Here is an 18,452-nt window from a genome sequence, read left to right on the forward strand (position 1 = left end):
CCGGGTTCACTTAAGTGAATCCGGCAAACCAGCTTCACTGTTTATCGTCTTTTTTTAAAAAAGCTGATGAAACATGGAGCGTTGTCGCTCTTTTGAACCCGCAGCGACCATCGGGTGTTTTGGGGCTTTCTGACGGCCATGACGGCCCTTCGGTGGCCTTCCCGCTATTTTCTCCTCCTTCCTCTTCCCTCCCTTCCCCTCTCTCCATCTTTCTCTCTTCTCGCATCTTGTAAAGGACTGTGAAGTCCCCTGGAGGCCTTAGCGGCCCTTCGGCAGCCTCCGGCCTTCCTCTCTTTTCCTCTCCCCCTCTCTCCTTCTCTTTTCTTCTCTCTCGCTCCATTTTCACTGGCATCTGACTGTACTGATTAGCCGCCGCTATGGTTTGGCATGCCTCGAACTGTTCGGTTTGGTGAACCCTGCTTGCAAGATTTGTCATTCTGCATAGAACCTTTTTATTTAATGTTAATATGAACTTCAGTAAAGTCTTCATTTCTTTTCAGGTAAGGAACTCAGCAATTCGGACCCTTTTCCAAACTCTGGGCAGTCATGGGCAGAAAATCTCCAAAGGCATGTGGGAGGATTGTCTTTGGAACTATGTATTCCCCATTCTTGATCGTGTTTCTCACTTGGTAAGTTGTGAAATACTTGTTTCTTACAAGTTTTTAGTACTTTACATGAGTTTAAAATTCTTCTTTCCACAGGCAGCTACTTCATCCAGAGATGAATGGCAAGGAAAAGAGCTAGGAATTCGAGGAGGAAAAGCTGTCCATATGCTCATACATCATAGGTATATAAATTGTTAAGAGTGGAAGATGCAGATTTTCTTCTAGTAATATAACGATATATTCTTGGATGACTTTGTTCTTGTGACTGACAACATAAAAATTTTCAGCCGGAACACAGCCCAGAAACAATGGGATGAAACACTTGTACTGGTGCTTGGTGGAATTGCTCGCCTGCTGCGCTCTTTTTTTCCCTTTCTTCAGAGTCTAAATAACTTCTCTGTTGGTGAGTCTTTCTTGTCATATTATGATTCTCTGAAACACCGACTGGTACGATAAATATTGATTAAGAACTATAGGATCGTTTTTGTTTACCAAGTTGTATTATATGCAGGCTGGGGTCTTTTGCTAGATTTTGTTAAAAATAGCATACTGAATGGTAGTAAAGAAGTTGCTCTTGCTGCAATAAGCTGTTTGCAGACGGTCGTCAATTATCATTGTCCAAAGGTAATTGAGAAAATGTAATCTGTTGTGTTGCTATCAGCTGGACCTCTGTGTGATCTCTCCAACAGCATCTTCTGTATATAACAGCTGCAAAAACCTATTGCTCAACTCCCCCTAGATGTGCCTGCTACATATGCATGATCGCCAGCAGTTGTCTTTTAATTGATCATTTTGCTAATAACTTTTAGTTATTATCTACTGTTCCTCTGAAATGTTACTGTACTCTGCAAAACCATCTGCTTTTGAATAATAGCTGGGAACACGAATTATGTGACTCCAACATTGATATGTATGGTACCTGTACTGGCCCGAATTGGCTGGTACACTTTGTACCTTACCGTACTAATGGAGAACCGGCACGGTTCAGATCGGTTTTTCGGTAAATGATGTGAACCTGATTGTACCGGTCGGTTCAGTATGGTACGGGCTCGAACCGCACGGTATGATGCGGTATGGGCCAGTATGGATCTGTACGGCACCGGTATGTGCTGGTTTTCTTTTTTTTTTTTGGCCGTTGGGTGGATTTTTTTTGATTTTTTTTATTGTTGGTATAGGCCGATACGGTACCATACCATACCGGCCGGCAAACGGTATGGGGTGCGGTACTGGTATTGCAAACTTTGTTGATATGTCTTTTACAAATATAAATCAATTGCTATTTTGCATCTTGTAATTGAACACTTTGCTAACATCTTTGCTTAAGTCAGGGAAATCTAGCTGTGCCTTATGTCAAATCTATGCTTGACGTTTATGAGCTTGTACTTAAGAGGTTACCAAACTATAAAAGTGCCACAGCAGACAAGGTGAAGCAGGAGATCCTGCATGGTCTTGGTAAGGCACCTGATGTGCTAGCATTCATTTATGTTTATAACATACATGGACAGCAACTTTCTAATTAATTTGTAATCTGTAACAGGAGATTTGTATATCCAAGCACAGCCAATGTTCGATATTGACATGTATTTATGGTTGCTTGGGGTTGTGCAATTGGCTATTAGAAACTCTAAGAGTACTGGTGATATGGAAAGTGAAATTGTAAGTTCACGTGGTCATAAAGTGATGCATATTTGGCTCTGTCGCTTTTGATATTATCTAGTATTCCTTGTGAATTTTGCTTGTCTCATGCATGCGCAAGCTAGATTAGTTTGACAAGTCATCTTTTCTGTGTTACTCTAAGCCAGCACCTTCTGTTTTATTAGCTGTTAGTTTTACTATGAAGTTATTTGATGCAGGGAACTGTTCCACCAGTGCAGCGTACAGTTTTGGAGATACTTCCTTTGTTGCGACCTACTGATCTTCTACCTTCCATGTGGTCCAGATTTATCCAGGAACTTCTCTGCTATCTTATTGGATGTGAAGCACCTATAGATGGAAAGAAGAATGAGATCGGACTAACTGGTGGTGGAAAGCATGGTCCAGATGTTGTGGAGATGGAATCTCAAGTTGCTCTGGGTTCTGTTTCAGAAAACAATGTTGAGGATTCCTCTAGAACCCAGAAAGAAAGCCAGTTGAAATTGAAGCATGATGTTCCTAACGGTTCTGCTTCTCTTCATTCTGGTATTGCCACTTCGGATGATATGATAGTGTACAGCTGGAGTCATTTATTTCAAGAAAAGCTTGTCCCAATCATCGTAGAGCTTTATCTAGAGGCTCCACCAATTGAAAAATGCACTGTATCTGCTGATATTATTCGAGGACTTGGAAGGTAAACTATAAATATCTGGCTGTTATCATTATTCATGGTAAAATACTTCAGTGATAAGGTAGCAGTCATGGGTCTCTTCATGCCTAATACTTGATAAGGTAGCATGTTCACATGACATTGTAGTACTCATTTGTATTGTACAATTCTTCCTTTCTAATTTGACATTTAATGCAGCATTTGTAATTTGGTATTTTAACAAGAAATAAGAAGCGTAATTATGCATAGGAAAATGAAAAGAAAATTTTCAATATAACTTTCTAAAATCTCGCCAACACCATTTACCTTCCATTTCACCCTAAACTAGTGTGAACCCAGAAGTTGCTGAAATATGATTCTTTCATCTTTTTTTTTTTTTTTTTTTGCTTTGAATGGCTGCAACTTTGTTCTTCAATTCCAATTAATTCACAGTACCCTCTTAGAATCAAGTCAATCTGCTAAAGACCAAATGATTGTTTATGGTCTACATCCTAGGATTAGGAGGATTTTAATTAGATACACAAACGTTATGCTTTGTGACTGTTAGGCTCAACTGAATATTCTGATGACTGTCATGCAAAATCTATAGTAATAATACTTTGTTGATGATTTGGTGGTTGAAATACCATTGATTGTCATTCAAAGGGTGCTAGTTGTTGTAGTCCGCTATTCATGTTCTTTTGACTTATCTGTCATTGCTTCCTGGATTTATCTTATATTTTGGCTACGTCTAAATATTGGTTTCACTTTGGCCTGGAAAAATGGTAGTGGTGTTATGTCTTTTATTTCAGGATGTCCTATTTGGTGCCCCATGCAGGGTTTTGTGCTGGTTACATGGGAAAGGAGGGGCTAGGGGGGCTGCAGGGTGTTAGCGGGGCATCGTGCTAGAGGAAATTTTGTGATTCAAAATTCAAAGTTAATAGCCATAATAGATAATTCATCTTGTTCAAATGTATGTGCTACACTAAAGACATCAGGATGGTTTGGAATATATCCAAGAAGGCCATGAAGATAAGTATATTAAATGATATCCGATTCCCAATGGGGCTCCATTTTTAAGATGAACTTCTAAGGCTTGTTTTTATGGGTTTTTAGAAGCAAAAAATTTCCTTAGGTCAAGGTTTTTTGTTTTATGGTGAGTTTGTCACAATGCACTTCTTGCATGGGTTTTTTTGATTGCAAATTGGTCAAAACAAATCCAAAATTGCTTGTTGGTTAGGAGGACATCACAAACATTTTTTTTCTTATACTACTTGGAAGGCCATGGGCCTTGTTAGATGAAACATGAAAGCATGAAAATATCTCTTAACATTACTATAAATATCTTGGAGCACAACATTGCTACAAATGGAAGTCAGGCATGATAAGTTTGAGAGGTTGTGGTTTCTATAAACAAGGTATATCATTTGGAAGGCACCACATTAGATCTTATTGATTGTTAGATCATATAATACATATATCACAAGACTAGCATTCTTGGGAGCCATGAGAGGAGCTGTGACTTCTTTATGAGAAAGGGAGAGATGGTTGGCAAGCTTTTCACACCACTCATAGGACTAGTCGAGGTATTACAGGTCAAAGGACCACTCACACCACTGTAGCATCAAGTAAACCAATAACGAGTAAGTAGATATCCAAGTGGTTCTCATGTTTGTCATGCTTAGTGCAAGTTGTTCTCTAATAATCATCTGTACTTGTCCTAGTATTTTCACACTGCAAACTTGAGATTCATCTGTCCGGAAGGAAAGTGATCCGTGCACTGATCTAATTAGATCGATCATCATTCTTCGTGATGATTCTTCGATCGGAAGGTTTTAGAAATTAACCATCAATAATATGTCTCAAATTTTCAACACTTTGAAAATATATATCATCATTTGTTAATTTCTTGGATGAATCATGGACACATAAAACATGATTGGAGTAAAAACTGTCCATTTTATTGATGAATAAAATTTACAAGTACAACATTGTCTTGGAATTACAATATGCGTCAGCCAACAATTGATTTCTAGGGTATACATCTAACAATCTTTCACTTGCACTAAAGTCAATTAGTCATAAACCTAAGTCCCATCTTCTTAAGGTGAACTTCGTTCTGCTGGCTGAGAGGCTTCGTCAGTGGGTTTGCCACATTTTTTATGGAGTCTACTCTTTGCACCTCGATGAACTCGAGGTATTCACCCATGATGTCGAACCGTTGCTCTATGTGCTTGGACTTCTGATGAGATATTTGCTCCTCAGCGAAGGCTATGGTGTCATTGTTGTCACAGTGCAGTGTAAGGGCATCTAATGTCATGACATCTAGCATCGTAATGAATTTTTTAAACCACAACACTTAGTAGCTTCAGAGGTAGAGATGCATTCGGCTTCCATGGTTGAATCCGCGATAAATGGTTGTTTAGAACTCTTCCAACTAACCGATCCTCTATTACATAAGAATACACATTCGATATAGATCTTTTATCATCGACATCAGATATGAAGTCTGAATTGGTGTATTCTTTTACTTTCAGCTGAGATCCTTCTCCAAAGATCAAGAATAATTTCTAAGTCCTCAAATATTTAAGGATGTTCTTCACAGCTATCTAGTGCTTTTCGACTGGATTCGACTGATATCTGCTCGTGAAATTCATGACAAGGGCTATATCAGGTCGAGTATATAGCATGGTATATATGAGGCTTCCTATAGCCGAATCATAAGGGATCTTACTCATGCGTTGGATCTCCTTGGGTGTGTTAGGGCACATTTTTTTGGAGAAAAATTCCATACTTAAAGGATAAAAATCTTCTTTTGGAGTTTTCCATGTTGAACTTTTTCAACACTTTCTCTATGTATATTTTCTATGAAAGATCTAGCATCTTTTTAGATCTATCCCTATAGATCTTTATTCCAAGAATGTAGGATATTTCTCCTAGATCTTTCATGGAAAATTTTTTTGACAACCATAACTTGACCGAGATCAGCATGGGAATGTCATTCCCAATCAGAAGGATGCTATCTACGTACAGTATAAGGAATATTACAGCACTCCCATTGACCTTTTTATACACACGGCTCCTTGTTCTCGATGAAATCAAATGATTTAATCACGTCATTAAAGCGATTGTTCCAACTACGAGATGATTGCTTAAGTCTGTATATGGATCTTTGCAGCTTGTAGACTTATCACTATCGCTGGAGGTGAAACTCATAGGCTACTTCATATAGATCTTCCTTAAGATATCTATTTAGGATATGCTGCAACAGCGGGTAGTGTCCGTGTCACGTCTCCGATCCGAGATGGTGAGCCGAAGATCATGGCAATCGCGCATACTTATGAAGAACTTTTTCTATAAGCATGTAAGACATCTCATTACAATATGAATGCATCACAGCGGAATAAATTTAAATAATTATTATTTAACTTTAATTCAAATAATTAAATCAAATATCTTACATTCAATAAAGTTTTACTAAAAATAAAATAATAGATCTAAGTTCAATGAAGCTGACAATGCTAAATCTTGCCTCTAAAAGCTCTGTCCCAATATTATTATCCATGTTCGTAATTAATTATCTGAATCTGATAATTGAAAAGAAAGGTAATGAGCTAGACAACCCTGTAAGTAATAAATATCTCAACTAGACATTTCAGATATTATATAATATTCAAGAATAATGCGATGAATAAACATAAAAATATATTTCATGCTAATTCAATGTGAATCCAATCTTTTCAAATATTTATATACAATATAATCATAAATCCGATTCGAATCAAAACATTTATAACTCAACAGCTTCGACTATGACCAACGTTAACCCCCATTGGCGGGATCCATTGAATATCAGTGCACAACCCCCCTTTGGCAGGATCCACTGAGTACCAATATATAATCCCTATTGGCGGGGCCCACTGAAACATAGTTAGGCTGAGAGCATAAATCTGATCTATATCAAAATATTTTTGTATCATAATTTTTACTGAACATGCATAATCAATAAACCATAGTATTTCAGAATCATTTTTCGTTCAAAACATAATTTCATAAATTATGCATAATTTCAAAGAATAATTATTTACTTTCACAATAAATATGAAATATCTCGAAAAATGATTCATTACTTATCTTCATAGACCACTGAACGAACAGATCGATTAACCTTTAGAGGAATCTTTAGAATCTATTGTTCAAAATTATATTCTTGCATTAATTCTAATTCAAAATTAAATCTAAATAAATTTTAAATCAAAACCTCACTTAGGATCGGACTCTTCACTAAACTCGATCAAAATCATCAAGAAGGAAATCCTTCACTGAGCTAATCTTACAAAGATAAATTTGAGAGGGAGAAATTCATCAAGAGAGAAAATTCTAGAGAGAGAAAGTAGAGAGTCCAATATTTTAGAGAGAGAAAATAAGGGTTCAAATTGAAGGGAGAGAGAAGAGAGACAAACTCTCATTTTTTTTTTAGTTATTTATTTATTTATTTTTTCCCTTTCTCTTTTTCTTTTCTTTTTTTCTTCTTTACGGGAGAGGGAACCCACGTCCCTCTCTTCTTTTTCTTTAACGGAACAGGGAAGCTCTTGCTCTCCTTTGTTCCCGACGAGGAGACCCTCCCCCTAGCCGACCACCACTCAGGCTGGTGGGGTAGTCCCCAGCGACGTCGAGCTGCCAGGTCCGATGACTGGCGACGGCAACCAGCAGTTGGAAAATCAGAAACAAAGAAAAACAGGGCATCTGGAAAACAGTGATTTTCAAATGATTTTTCAAGAAATTTTTGACAAAAATCAGCACAAATTCAAGCTTAAAATCCTATAAAAGATTGAAAGAGAAGGATTGAAGAGATTTACCTAGCTTTTGATGGGTTTTAATCTGATTTCCGATGGCCAAAGCTAGAAAGAACAACCGATGAACAGGCAGAAATCAAGAGATCTTGACGGCGATTTTTGTGAGGATTAACTGAAGGGATCAGGGCCTTAAATAAACCTAAAAAAAGGGAGATTTGGTGTTTGAATCGGTCTCTAATTTCTTAAGGTTTTGGGACTTTGAATCAGAGAACTCCTTCAGGAGTTCTTCCGTGTATTTTCCTCCACATTAATTCCAGCATGTGTTACACGTGCTGGCCCAATTTTTTTTTTTTTAAGTGGGCTTTTCTCTAAAATTTTGGGGATTACATTCTTCCTTCTTAAAAAAAAATTTCATCCTCAAAATTTTTCTTACCTGTTACCACTGCATTGGAAGCCTATGCATTCTGTTGAATAAGAGCATAAACTCTTTCTTGAGTTTTAAAAATCTGCTCACCACCCTTGTTTTGTCCTTCATAAGTTCTTTGATCAAATTGATTTTCAGTGCTTAGTGGGCAGTTAGCAATTTTATGATCCATCTGACCATATTAGAAACAAGCACCTATATTCCAATGGTAATTCTTGTTCAGATGATTTCTGCCACATCTGGAGCCCCGCTCACCATCAATCTGTTGAGTCTTATTATCTGTTGTTTCCTTAGCTAAACTTTTGATGTTTTTATTATTGTGCCCTTGTGTATCATTTGAACTCGCTTTCTTTCTTTGCTTCCTTTCTCTTTTCATGCATTCTTCATTGACTTCTCTTTCAATTATTAGTGCTTTATTTATCACATCTGCATAAGTAGTCAATTCATACGGAACCACTTGTTTTCGAATTTTGGTTCTCAACACCATCTCAAATTTGTGAACTCATTCTTGCTCACCATCCACTAATCTCGGAGCAAATTCAGCTAATTCTGTAAATTTTGCTTCATATTCAGTCACACTCATATCCTTTTGCTTTAAATAAATAAACTCTTGTTCTTTCTGGATCCTTGGATCCTTATACTCCGAGAAAAATACTGATCGTAGAATACAATCCGAAATCTCTCCTAGGTAAGTATTTCACTTTCTTGTTCATACTTACGCTGTAGTCGCTGACATCAGTTGTATGCTTCTCCTTATAGTAAATAAGCTGCATATCGAATCTTTTCTTCATCACGGCACTCTTGGACAATGAAGGCTTTCTCCATCTCCATTATCCAGTTGTCAGTCTCTAAAGGTTCAATAGTCCCCTTGAAGGCTGGAGGAGCTGGCTTTTTAAATTCTAAAATATTGTTTCGTTGCACTGGCTGCTTTCCATGTTGTTGTGGTGGATGCGATGTTGTTGTGCATCTCGTTGTATATGCTGTTGTTCATGCATTTGCTGCTGTATTTATTGTTGCATCTACACCATCCCAATTAGGGTCTGCATTAATTGAGCTATCTCCAGTTTCTGACGTACTCTTGAAGTAGTCCCAATAGGATCTATGACTCCCTCTTTCTGAGGGGTACCACTAATCAGATAGGGAGTGCTACCACCCCATGGTTGTAATGTCTCTCTTGCGATCCCTTGAGTAGTTCTTGTCATTCGATGGGGAGGCATAATAACCTCTGTAGTAGTAAAATCTTATTAGATTTATTTATCTACTTGTTATGAAGGGTTTATTATGATACTCATACTTTAACGTCCCAATATTCATGATGTTTATCCATCTATACTCATACTATGTCTAATTCTATGTGTCATAATTTATCCACTTATGCTTTGATACCATATTAATTGTCATACCCCCGATCCGAGATGGTGAGCTGAAGGTCATAGCAACCGCCGTATACTTGTGAAGAACTCTCTCCATAAGCATGCAAGGCATCTCATTACGATATAAATACATTACAATGGAATAAATTCAAATAATTATTATTCAACTTTAATTCAAATAATTAAATCAAATATCTTAATCCAATAAAATTTCACTGAAAATAAAATAATAGATCTAAGTTCAATGAAGTTGACAATGCTAAATCTCGCATCTAAAAGCTCTATCTCAACATTATTACCCACGCTCGCAATTAATTATCTAAATCTAAAAATTAAAAAGAAAGGTAATGAGCTAGATAGTCCAGTAAGTATTAAATATCTCAACTAGATATTTCAGAAATTATATAATATTCAAGAATAATGCGATGAATAAACATAAAAATATATTTCATGCTAATTCAATATGAATCCAATCTTTTCAAATATTTATATACAATATAATTATAAATCCGATTCGAATCAAAAATACTTATAACTCAATAGTCTCGACTATGACCAACGTTTAACCTCCATTGGTGGGGTGCACTGAATACCAGTGCACAACCACCACTGACAGGATCCACTGAATACTAGCGCATAACCCCCACTGACAGGATCTGCTGAGTACCAACGTATAATCTTCATTGGCGGGGCCCATTGAAATATAGTTAGGTTGAAAGCATAAATCCGATTTATATTAAAATACTTTTGTATCATAATTTTCCCTGAATATATGCATAATCAATAAATCATAGTATTTCCGATTCATTTTTCGTTCAAAACACAATTTCATAAATCATGTATAATTTCAAAGAATAATTATTTACTTTCAAAATAAATATGAAACATCTCGAGAAGATGATTCATTACTTACCTTTCACAGATCACTGAACGAATAGATTGATTAATCTTTACAGAAATCTTCAGAATCTATTGTTTAAAATTATATTTTTGCATTAATTTTAATTTAAAATTAATTCTAAACAAATCCTAAATCAAAATTCCACTTTGGATCGGATTCTTCACTAAACTCGATCAAAATCATCAAAAAGAAAATTCATCACTGAGCTAATCTTACAAAGATAACTTTGAGAGAGATCCATCAAGGGTCTAGAGAGAGAAAGGAGAGAGTCCAACATTTTAGAGAGAGAAAACAAGGGTTCAGATTGAAGGGAGAGAGAAGAGAGAAACTCTCTCAAATATTATTTTTTTTAGTTATTTATTTATTTATTTTTTCTTTCCCTTTTTCTTTTCTTTTTTTTTTTCTTCTTCACGGGAGAGGGAACCTGCGTCCCTCTCTTCTTTTTCTTTAACGGAACAGGGGAGCTCTTGCTCCCCCTTGTTCCCGATGAGGAGACCCTCCCCCCAGCCGACCACCACTTAGGCCGGTGGGGTAGTCCCGGCGACGTCGAGCGGCCGGGTTTGATGACCGACAACGGCAACCAGCAGCCGAAAAATCAAAAACAAAGGGAAAAACAGGGCATCTGGAAAACAGTTATTTTCAAATGATTTTTCAAGAAATTTTTGACAAAAATCAGTACAAATTCAAGCTTAAAATTTTATAAAAGATTGAAAGAGAAGGATTGAAGAGATTTACCTAGCTTTTGATGGGTTTTAATCTGATTTTCGATGGCCAAAGCTAGAAATAACCACCAATGAACAGGAAGAAATCAAGAGATCTTGACAGCAATTTTTGTGAGGATTAATTGAAGGGATTGGGGCCTTAAATAGACCTTAAACAGGGGAGATTTGGTGTTTGAATCAGTCTCTAATTCCTTATGGTTTTGAGAGTTTGAGTCAGAGGAGAACTTCTGGAGTTCTTTCGTGTATTTTCCTCCACGTTAATTCCAGCATGTGTGTTACACATGTTGGCCCATTTTTTTTTTTTTTAAGTGGGCTTTTCTTTAAAATTTTGGTTATTACAATTCGGATGGATTTCAGCATGGCAATTAGAGAAAAGGTTCCTGATAGTCAATATCTATGTTGACTATAATCTTTCGCTACCAGTTTTATCTTATAGGTCTCTATCTTACCATCTGAATCTATTTTTTTTTGTCGATCTATTTACACCCAATAGGTACTATACCTTCGGATGGATCTACTAAAGTTCGGACTTGATTGAAATGCATGGAGTCAATTTTTGATTTTATTGCTTCCATTGTTTGAAGTCAATATCTAACATCGCTTCGTTATTGGTTTTGAGATCATCTTTATGGTCCCTATCTCTCATTAGGAACATTTTCTCAACATCTTCTGTAAGTACACCTAAGTACCTTTCAAGAGGATAGGAGATCCTATTAGATCAATGAGGTGGAGGTTCCACACCTCCTAGCTCACTATAAATAGATTCAAGTTTTAGGACTCATTGCTCTTCAAAGACTCTTCGAGCTCAATTTTCCTCCTACTGTCTCCATTTTGGATAAACTATTTTTCCAAGAAGATAGCATGACGGCTCATAATTACATTATGATCATCTATGAGGTAAAAATAGTACCCCATGGATTTTTTAGGATATTCTATGAAATGAGCCTTAATGGATTTAGCCTTTAACTTGTCTGTCTGCTGTCTCTTGACATGGATCGGACATTCCCAATTCTTGACGTAATCAAGACTCGATTTTTTAGCATGCCATATTTCATATGGTGTGGTAGGAATGGATTTAGAGAGAACCCTATTGAATAGATAGATAGCGGAAAGTAATGCATGTCCCTAAAGAAACAATGGAAGAAAGGTAAAGCTCATCATGGATTGGATCATATCCAATAGGATCTTATTCCTCCTTTCGGATATTTCGTTGAGCTGAGACGTTCTAGGAGACATCCATTATGAGACAATGCCGTTATCCTTGAGATAATTTTAAAATTTTTCACTAGGATATTCACCTCAATCTGATCGAATAATTTTAATGGATTTTTTTATTTGCTTCTCCACTTCACATCTGAACTTGAACTTTTTCAAAGCCTCATTTTTGTGTCGCATTAAGTATACATATCCATACCATGAATAGTCATCGATAAAGGTTATAAAGTAGAGAACCATCTTTGGCTTGCACATCAAATAGGTCACACATCAGTGTGTACCAAGGCTAATATTTCTGTGGTTCTTTCTCCATGTCTCACAAGGGGTAGCTTGGCTATCTTTTCTTGAAGACAGGACTCATAAACTGGATATGACTTTGAAGTTAATGGCCCGAGAATGCTATCTTTCTCCAATTTGTTAATTCTATCTTCTCCTACAGGTTCTAGCCTAAGGCACCATAGATATCTTCGGTTTAGCCTATCTCTTGGTCTTTTAGACCCTATGGCATTCACTACTTGCTCATTAACGTTCACACATGCATTAACATGCAAATGGTAGAGACTGTCAATCATAAAAGCATGTACAACAATTTTATTTTCAAAAAAAATTGAACAATGGTCTGTATTAAAATAAAATATGTAATCATCCTGTGCTAGTATAGACACAAAAATTAAATTTTTGCTAGCTATAGGTACATAAAAAGAGTCTAAGTTCTAAATTATATACTGACAGTAATCGCAGAGGATAGATGTCTACAGTCACAGCAGCAACTCGTCTCATTACCAACTTGAAGAGTGACTTCACCTTTCCTCAGCCTTCTACTTTCTTTTAGACTCTGCATGGAAGTGTATAAATGAGCACTTGAACCAGAATCTAGAACCCAACTGAAAATGGAGGAAATCATAAGATTAACTTCTATAATGAGCAAGCCTGACATACCTTCAAAAGGTGTGTCCTTGTTCTTTAGGCTCGCCAAGTACGTAGGATAATTCCTTCTTCAGTGGCCTTCGATATTGCAATGGAAACACTTTCTTTTGTCGTCGGCTTTCTTCGGAGCTTCTTTCTTTAGCCTGTTCTTAGTCTTGTACTTCTTTACAGGCTTCTTTCAAGTAGACTTTCTCTTGGAAGATGAAGCCTGCTCCACAGTAGGAATGGTGCCCTTTGAACTCTTGAAGGTTCTTTCGTTGTCACCAACATGTTAAGTAATTTGGGTAAGGTGCTATCAATCTTGTTCTTATGGTAATTTATAATAAACTGTCCATATGAATTAGGAAGGGACTACAGGATCCACCTGCAACTCCCTATGCATGGTCATTCCGAGCTTCTGAAACTCTTCGATGTCCTTGATCATTGTCAGGCAATGATCGTGGACTGACTGTCCATTATGCATCTTCGCTCTGAAGAGCCTCAAGAGGATCTCAAAGCGAGCTGTGCGACTCTGCTCACCATACAACTCTTGTAGGTGAGTTAGCATGTCTTTGGTAGTCTTCATGTCCTCATGCTGGTACTGTAGTTCATTGGACATAGATGCCACGATGTAGCACCAAGGTTCGCTGTACCGGTATCGGACGGCGTGCCGGTCCTGGATCGGTATGGTACGGTACCAGTACCATACCATACCGACACACGGTATGCCTGGGAGTACCGGTCCGGTACTGGTACACAATATTTTTTTCGATTTTCAAATTTTTTTTTTGGATTTTTGAAGTTAATAATTGATAAATACAACTTCAATATGGCATTATATTGCATATTATTGGCATATTTGGGTTCAATTTGGAGTTAGATTGCGGTACAAAGACTCTTAATAGCCATATGTTGCAATTGAATCAGTTTCATGCAGACGAAAATGGGTTTGGAAGATTCAGAACACATCATAAAGCCCTCAACCATTTAACTTGATTAAAATTAGGGTGGTAAAATACCTGAACTCTCTCCTATTTGACTTATTTATGAAAAGTCTTGCTCCAATTGTGATCCTATATGATATCGCATATAACAGTTTAAGCTTCCAGCATCACAACATTATGCAACCAGAAGTTATTCAATTTATGATTCCACCATAAGAATTTCTTCATTAACTCTGGGACATATATACCACTACTAGCATCACAAGATTTATGATATTGATACAATCAGATATTATTCAATTTTATGATGCCATTTTGAGTTACTAATTGGAATATTAGATATCGCCCATGCTTCTTTTTTAATCATAAATGCTGAGTGTTGTGTGATTATAATACTGAGATTTTTATTTTAAAATCTTGTTGAGGCCTCTAAACTATCTGTTACAACTGTGATTAATTGTTGTGGAAACGAATACTTAAAACGGTACGAATGCACAGGGTTAAATGAGCAAGGAGTCATGGTACCAAACAGGGAGAAGGATAATAGTAAATGCTTAGTAATTGTTGGGGCGGGGAACCTCTATTACTAGCTATCAGAGGTTCAAAATTTTCTTTCAGATTCCTCTCAAGTTCTCATAATGCTTCCCTAGGCATTTCCATCTGTTTGGTGATGAAAAACCAAATCAAATTCATCTTACGAGTTGGATTCCGATGAACTAATACATGGTACAAACTTTACAATCTCGGTACCGAATCTTATACTGACACCATTCTATTATAATATCGATATATATTTCAATTTGGTACAAAACAACTTACCAAATATTGGTATAATATGAAATAACATATCAATATGATATAATACATCATATCGGATACTACAAGACAGATGGTATAACAAATATGATAGAGAGAGAGAGATGTGCTTGAGGTTTCATTTTATTTCAGATACCAAGAAAATAACACAAGATCCTCATCAAACTGAGCCACCTTCCCCCCTTTTCCATGGGCGGTACGGTTCGGTTCACCCCGAACCGGTCCAGAACCGAGCCGTACCGTCCGGTTCCAGGCGGTATGGGCCCGAACTGCACCGAACCGCCCGGTTCGGTGCGGTTCGGGGTCTTTTTCCGAAAAAAGGCCCGAACCGGATCGGTAAGGGACCGGTCCGGCTTGGTACACCCCGTATCGGACGGTTCGGCCCGGTACGGCAAACCATGTGTAGCACCTTACTCGATTATCATCATCCATCCACTTCTCAAATGCAGCTTGTTGATCAGTGGATGGACGAGCTGGCAACACAAATTTTCTGATCGAGAACATGGGTCAGCTTCTAGAACTGAGAACTATTCTCGAGTTCCTGAGCCAGTCCTTATAGTTTGTTCTAGTCAACCTGTTGGTTTCTAGGATACGAGCTAGTGGGTTGAAAGACGACATGATTAATTATGGAGAGTAAAGGATTCTAATTAGATGTTTGTACTTATTTTTAATTTGTTTTAGAAACTTTAAAAACAAACATAACTCTCATTATTTCCTCGAGTCTCTCACACTTGGGTGGAGAAACAGAAATCCTTATGCGACTGAAATTTCAAGTGGGTACTGCAGTCCCACTGATCTACGCGCACCTCACCTAATAGTTATTGATGATGCGCAAATCAATGAGTGGACAACTCTTTATCCATTGCTTCTCTAAGCAAGTTGCAGCGACACTGGTCTCTAAGTCCTGTGGTCTCATCTAATAGTTATTGACCATATTTCTTAGTTAAGTCAGATCTACTATTCACTCGCGGATGCAAAACCATCATTAAGTTCCTCATCTAATAGTTATTGGGTCCAATCCCATCTCTATCCTGGAGCATCTAATGCTAATAAAGTGGTTGCGTCTTCCTGATGCAATTGAACCATTGTGACCAGTCGAGAACAATCAACACCAAGAAGACGCCCACATCTCTATAATAGTGGAAGACCGCTAGATTTATTGTGTGAGGAAATTTATTTAGGTCTCTTTTAACTATTTACATCATGCAAATTTTTAATTGATTAGGGCATGGGCATAGCTCAAATCATCGGGCATCCAAATTCAAAGCTGATCACAGTTGGTCAGGTAAGTAAGAGATTGATGGGAGGCTCCCCATTGTCTGAGGCAATGGTCCTAATAAATAACCACCGCTGAATTACTTGCTTTAGACATCAACTGATCCTGACCAATTTCAAATTGGGTTAACCAAAGTGATCGAGGCTCGAGCCATTGAGCCAAGACTAGATTGTCAAAGATTTTAAAACACATGCAACTTAATCGATTTGATCCTACAACCATTGATTCGATCTCGAGCAGACAACCTAATCGCAGTCAACTCCTTGATTCGATTAGATCAACTGGCCATCTCGATTGAGCCCATCACGTGCCAATCAAGAACCCTTAAATTTTAATCAAATTAAAGATCTAAATTGGTCTACCCATGAACTCATTGCATAGAAATTTCAGATCTTGAAATAAAATTTTAGATCTGAAACGAATTTCAAATCTGAAAGAAATATCACCAAATATTTTCAAATTTGAAACTAATTTCAGATCTGAAAGAAAAACTTATTTCTGATCTGAAACAAATTTCAGATCTAAAACAATATCAAAATAACATCGTATATTATGCAAAAATTTCAGATCTTACAAATTTTAATGTTCTACATCATTCCAGGACAACCTTTCAGCATAACTGAGTTATGCCAGGCCAACATTATGTCAGAACGATGTCAAATCAGTTAATTAAGATCTGATTTTTGCAAATTAGATTTCAGATCATGATAAATTCATGTTCATATCAGAATCTGACTCTGATATCACTGTTGGAATCGGGTGGTTTGGTACATGTAGTTTTAAAATTTTTGATTTAGTAGCGGAAATAAAATCTAGATTAAAACTTTTTTAATCTAACTCATGTATAAGATCAGATCTAGTAAACCACCTAATAAGATATATCATATGAACATGGATCATGCATCTGAAATTTGATTATGAATGCAAGAGGAGATCCGATCTCTATATTGTAGGTCAATGATCACCGCAGCTGATGATTGTGGATATTTGGGTTCTTCAAGCCGCACAAGCGTCCAGCCTCTACGGATATCCATACGATGTCTTGATTTGATCAGAGGCTTCTTGACCTCCCCAGAGTGCTAGCTTCCTTGCAGAGATCGTTTCCTAATGGTTGATGAAGATTCTTTTTTATTTCTCTCAGACCCTCTCAGAGAAGAACAGGATGAAGAAGGGAAAGAAGAAGATGAGAATCTCTCTTTTCTCTCTTCCTAAAACCCCACATCGAGGAGAGAACCCATGCCCACTTTTTTAGATTTTTCATGATAAATTCAGATCTCTGTACTCATATTCCACGCTCCCTCTTTTTATTTGGCATCCAAGAAGAAATTAGGTCAAACCTAATCAGATAAATAGTTGAATTTGAATAAGAACTTATCCAAATCCAAGAGGGGAGGAGAAGGGAGGCGTGGAGAAGCTTTGGCATGGGCTTTTCTCACACAAAAACAAGATTTACATGGAATAAAGGGTGTGGCTTCATGGGGCATGCGCTAGGAAGAGAGTCCTAGTCAAATTGGGATCTCTATGATGCTTTAATTAAACCCTAACCATTTAGGATTTGGTTGCACCCAAAGAAAGAAAAACTCTTAGTCCAACTAGGAACCCAATCTCTCGTAATTAGATTCTAATCCAATTAGAAAATTAGTTGCATCCAAGTCTTAATCAAATCAGAAATTGGTCTTCTTCGTAATTAGGTTATCTCATAATCCAATCAGACTTGATCTAATCAAATCCAAATCAAATCAATTTGAATCCAATTTAATGAGACTTGATTCTAACCCCATCGTTCAATCAGATTATGTCAAATTGCAATCCAATTGCTAATAAATCCTCCTATAACTCACTAAGTCTTAGTGCATTTCTTTATTGAAAATTTTGCATTGAATTAATCATCAACCATATTGATAATTGAATCCTTGTGCAATTCATAATCACGATTCAATCATCTGATTAGTCAAAGATGTTTATTATGTGTGATCCCATAGATTCTATTGTTTGATAGTGAGATATACCGTGATCCATATCACAATATCATAGAAACTCCTTTCAATGGGTTGGAATAATTTTAACTGTCTATCAAGGATCATCGATCATCAAGACGATGCTCGATAAATCTCACAATCTACTAGTGACATCTAGCTGTATGTAGTGGCTATCCATCAGAATGGAATTACTGAATTTCTAGGTGCAGTTATC

The 18,452-nt window shown here is 37.0% G+C and overlaps 1 protein-coding gene across 10 annotated transcripts in view; it reads left to right on the top strand.

The window, feature by feature from the left end:
• Positions 1 to 18,452, top strand: part of LOC105046734 (uncharacterized) — a 202,369-nt gene that overhangs the window by 175,390 nt on the left and 8,527 nt on the right. For all 10 annotated transcript variants that reach the window (XR_012142145.1, XM_073259552.1, XM_073259546.1 and 7 more), the window contains 7 exons: positions 501 to 629; positions 702 to 787; positions 893 to 1,008; positions 1,117 to 1,229; positions 1,934 to 2,057; positions 2,143 to 2,261; positions 2,459 to 2,931. Coding sequence is in view for 9 of the 10 variants with exons in the window: in XM_073259552.1 (XP_073115653.1) it covers positions 501 to 629; positions 702 to 787; positions 893 to 1,008; positions 1,117 to 1,229; positions 1,934 to 2,057; positions 2,143 to 2,261; positions 2,459 to 2,931 (1,160 nt within the window). In the remaining variant the exon portion in view is untranslated. The remainder of the gene's footprint in view (positions 1 to 500; positions 630 to 701; positions 788 to 892; positions 1,009 to 1,116; positions 1,230 to 1,933; positions 2,058 to 2,142; positions 2,262 to 2,458; positions 2,932 to 18,452) is intronic.

The sequence above is a fragment of the Elaeis guineensis genome, chromosome 6 (assembly GCF_000442705.2).
Source record: "Elaeis guineensis isolate ETL-2024a chromosome 6, EG11, whole genome shotgun sequence".
NCBI lineage: Eukaryota > Viridiplantae > Streptophyta > Magnoliopsida > Arecales > Arecaceae > Elaeis > Elaeis guineensis.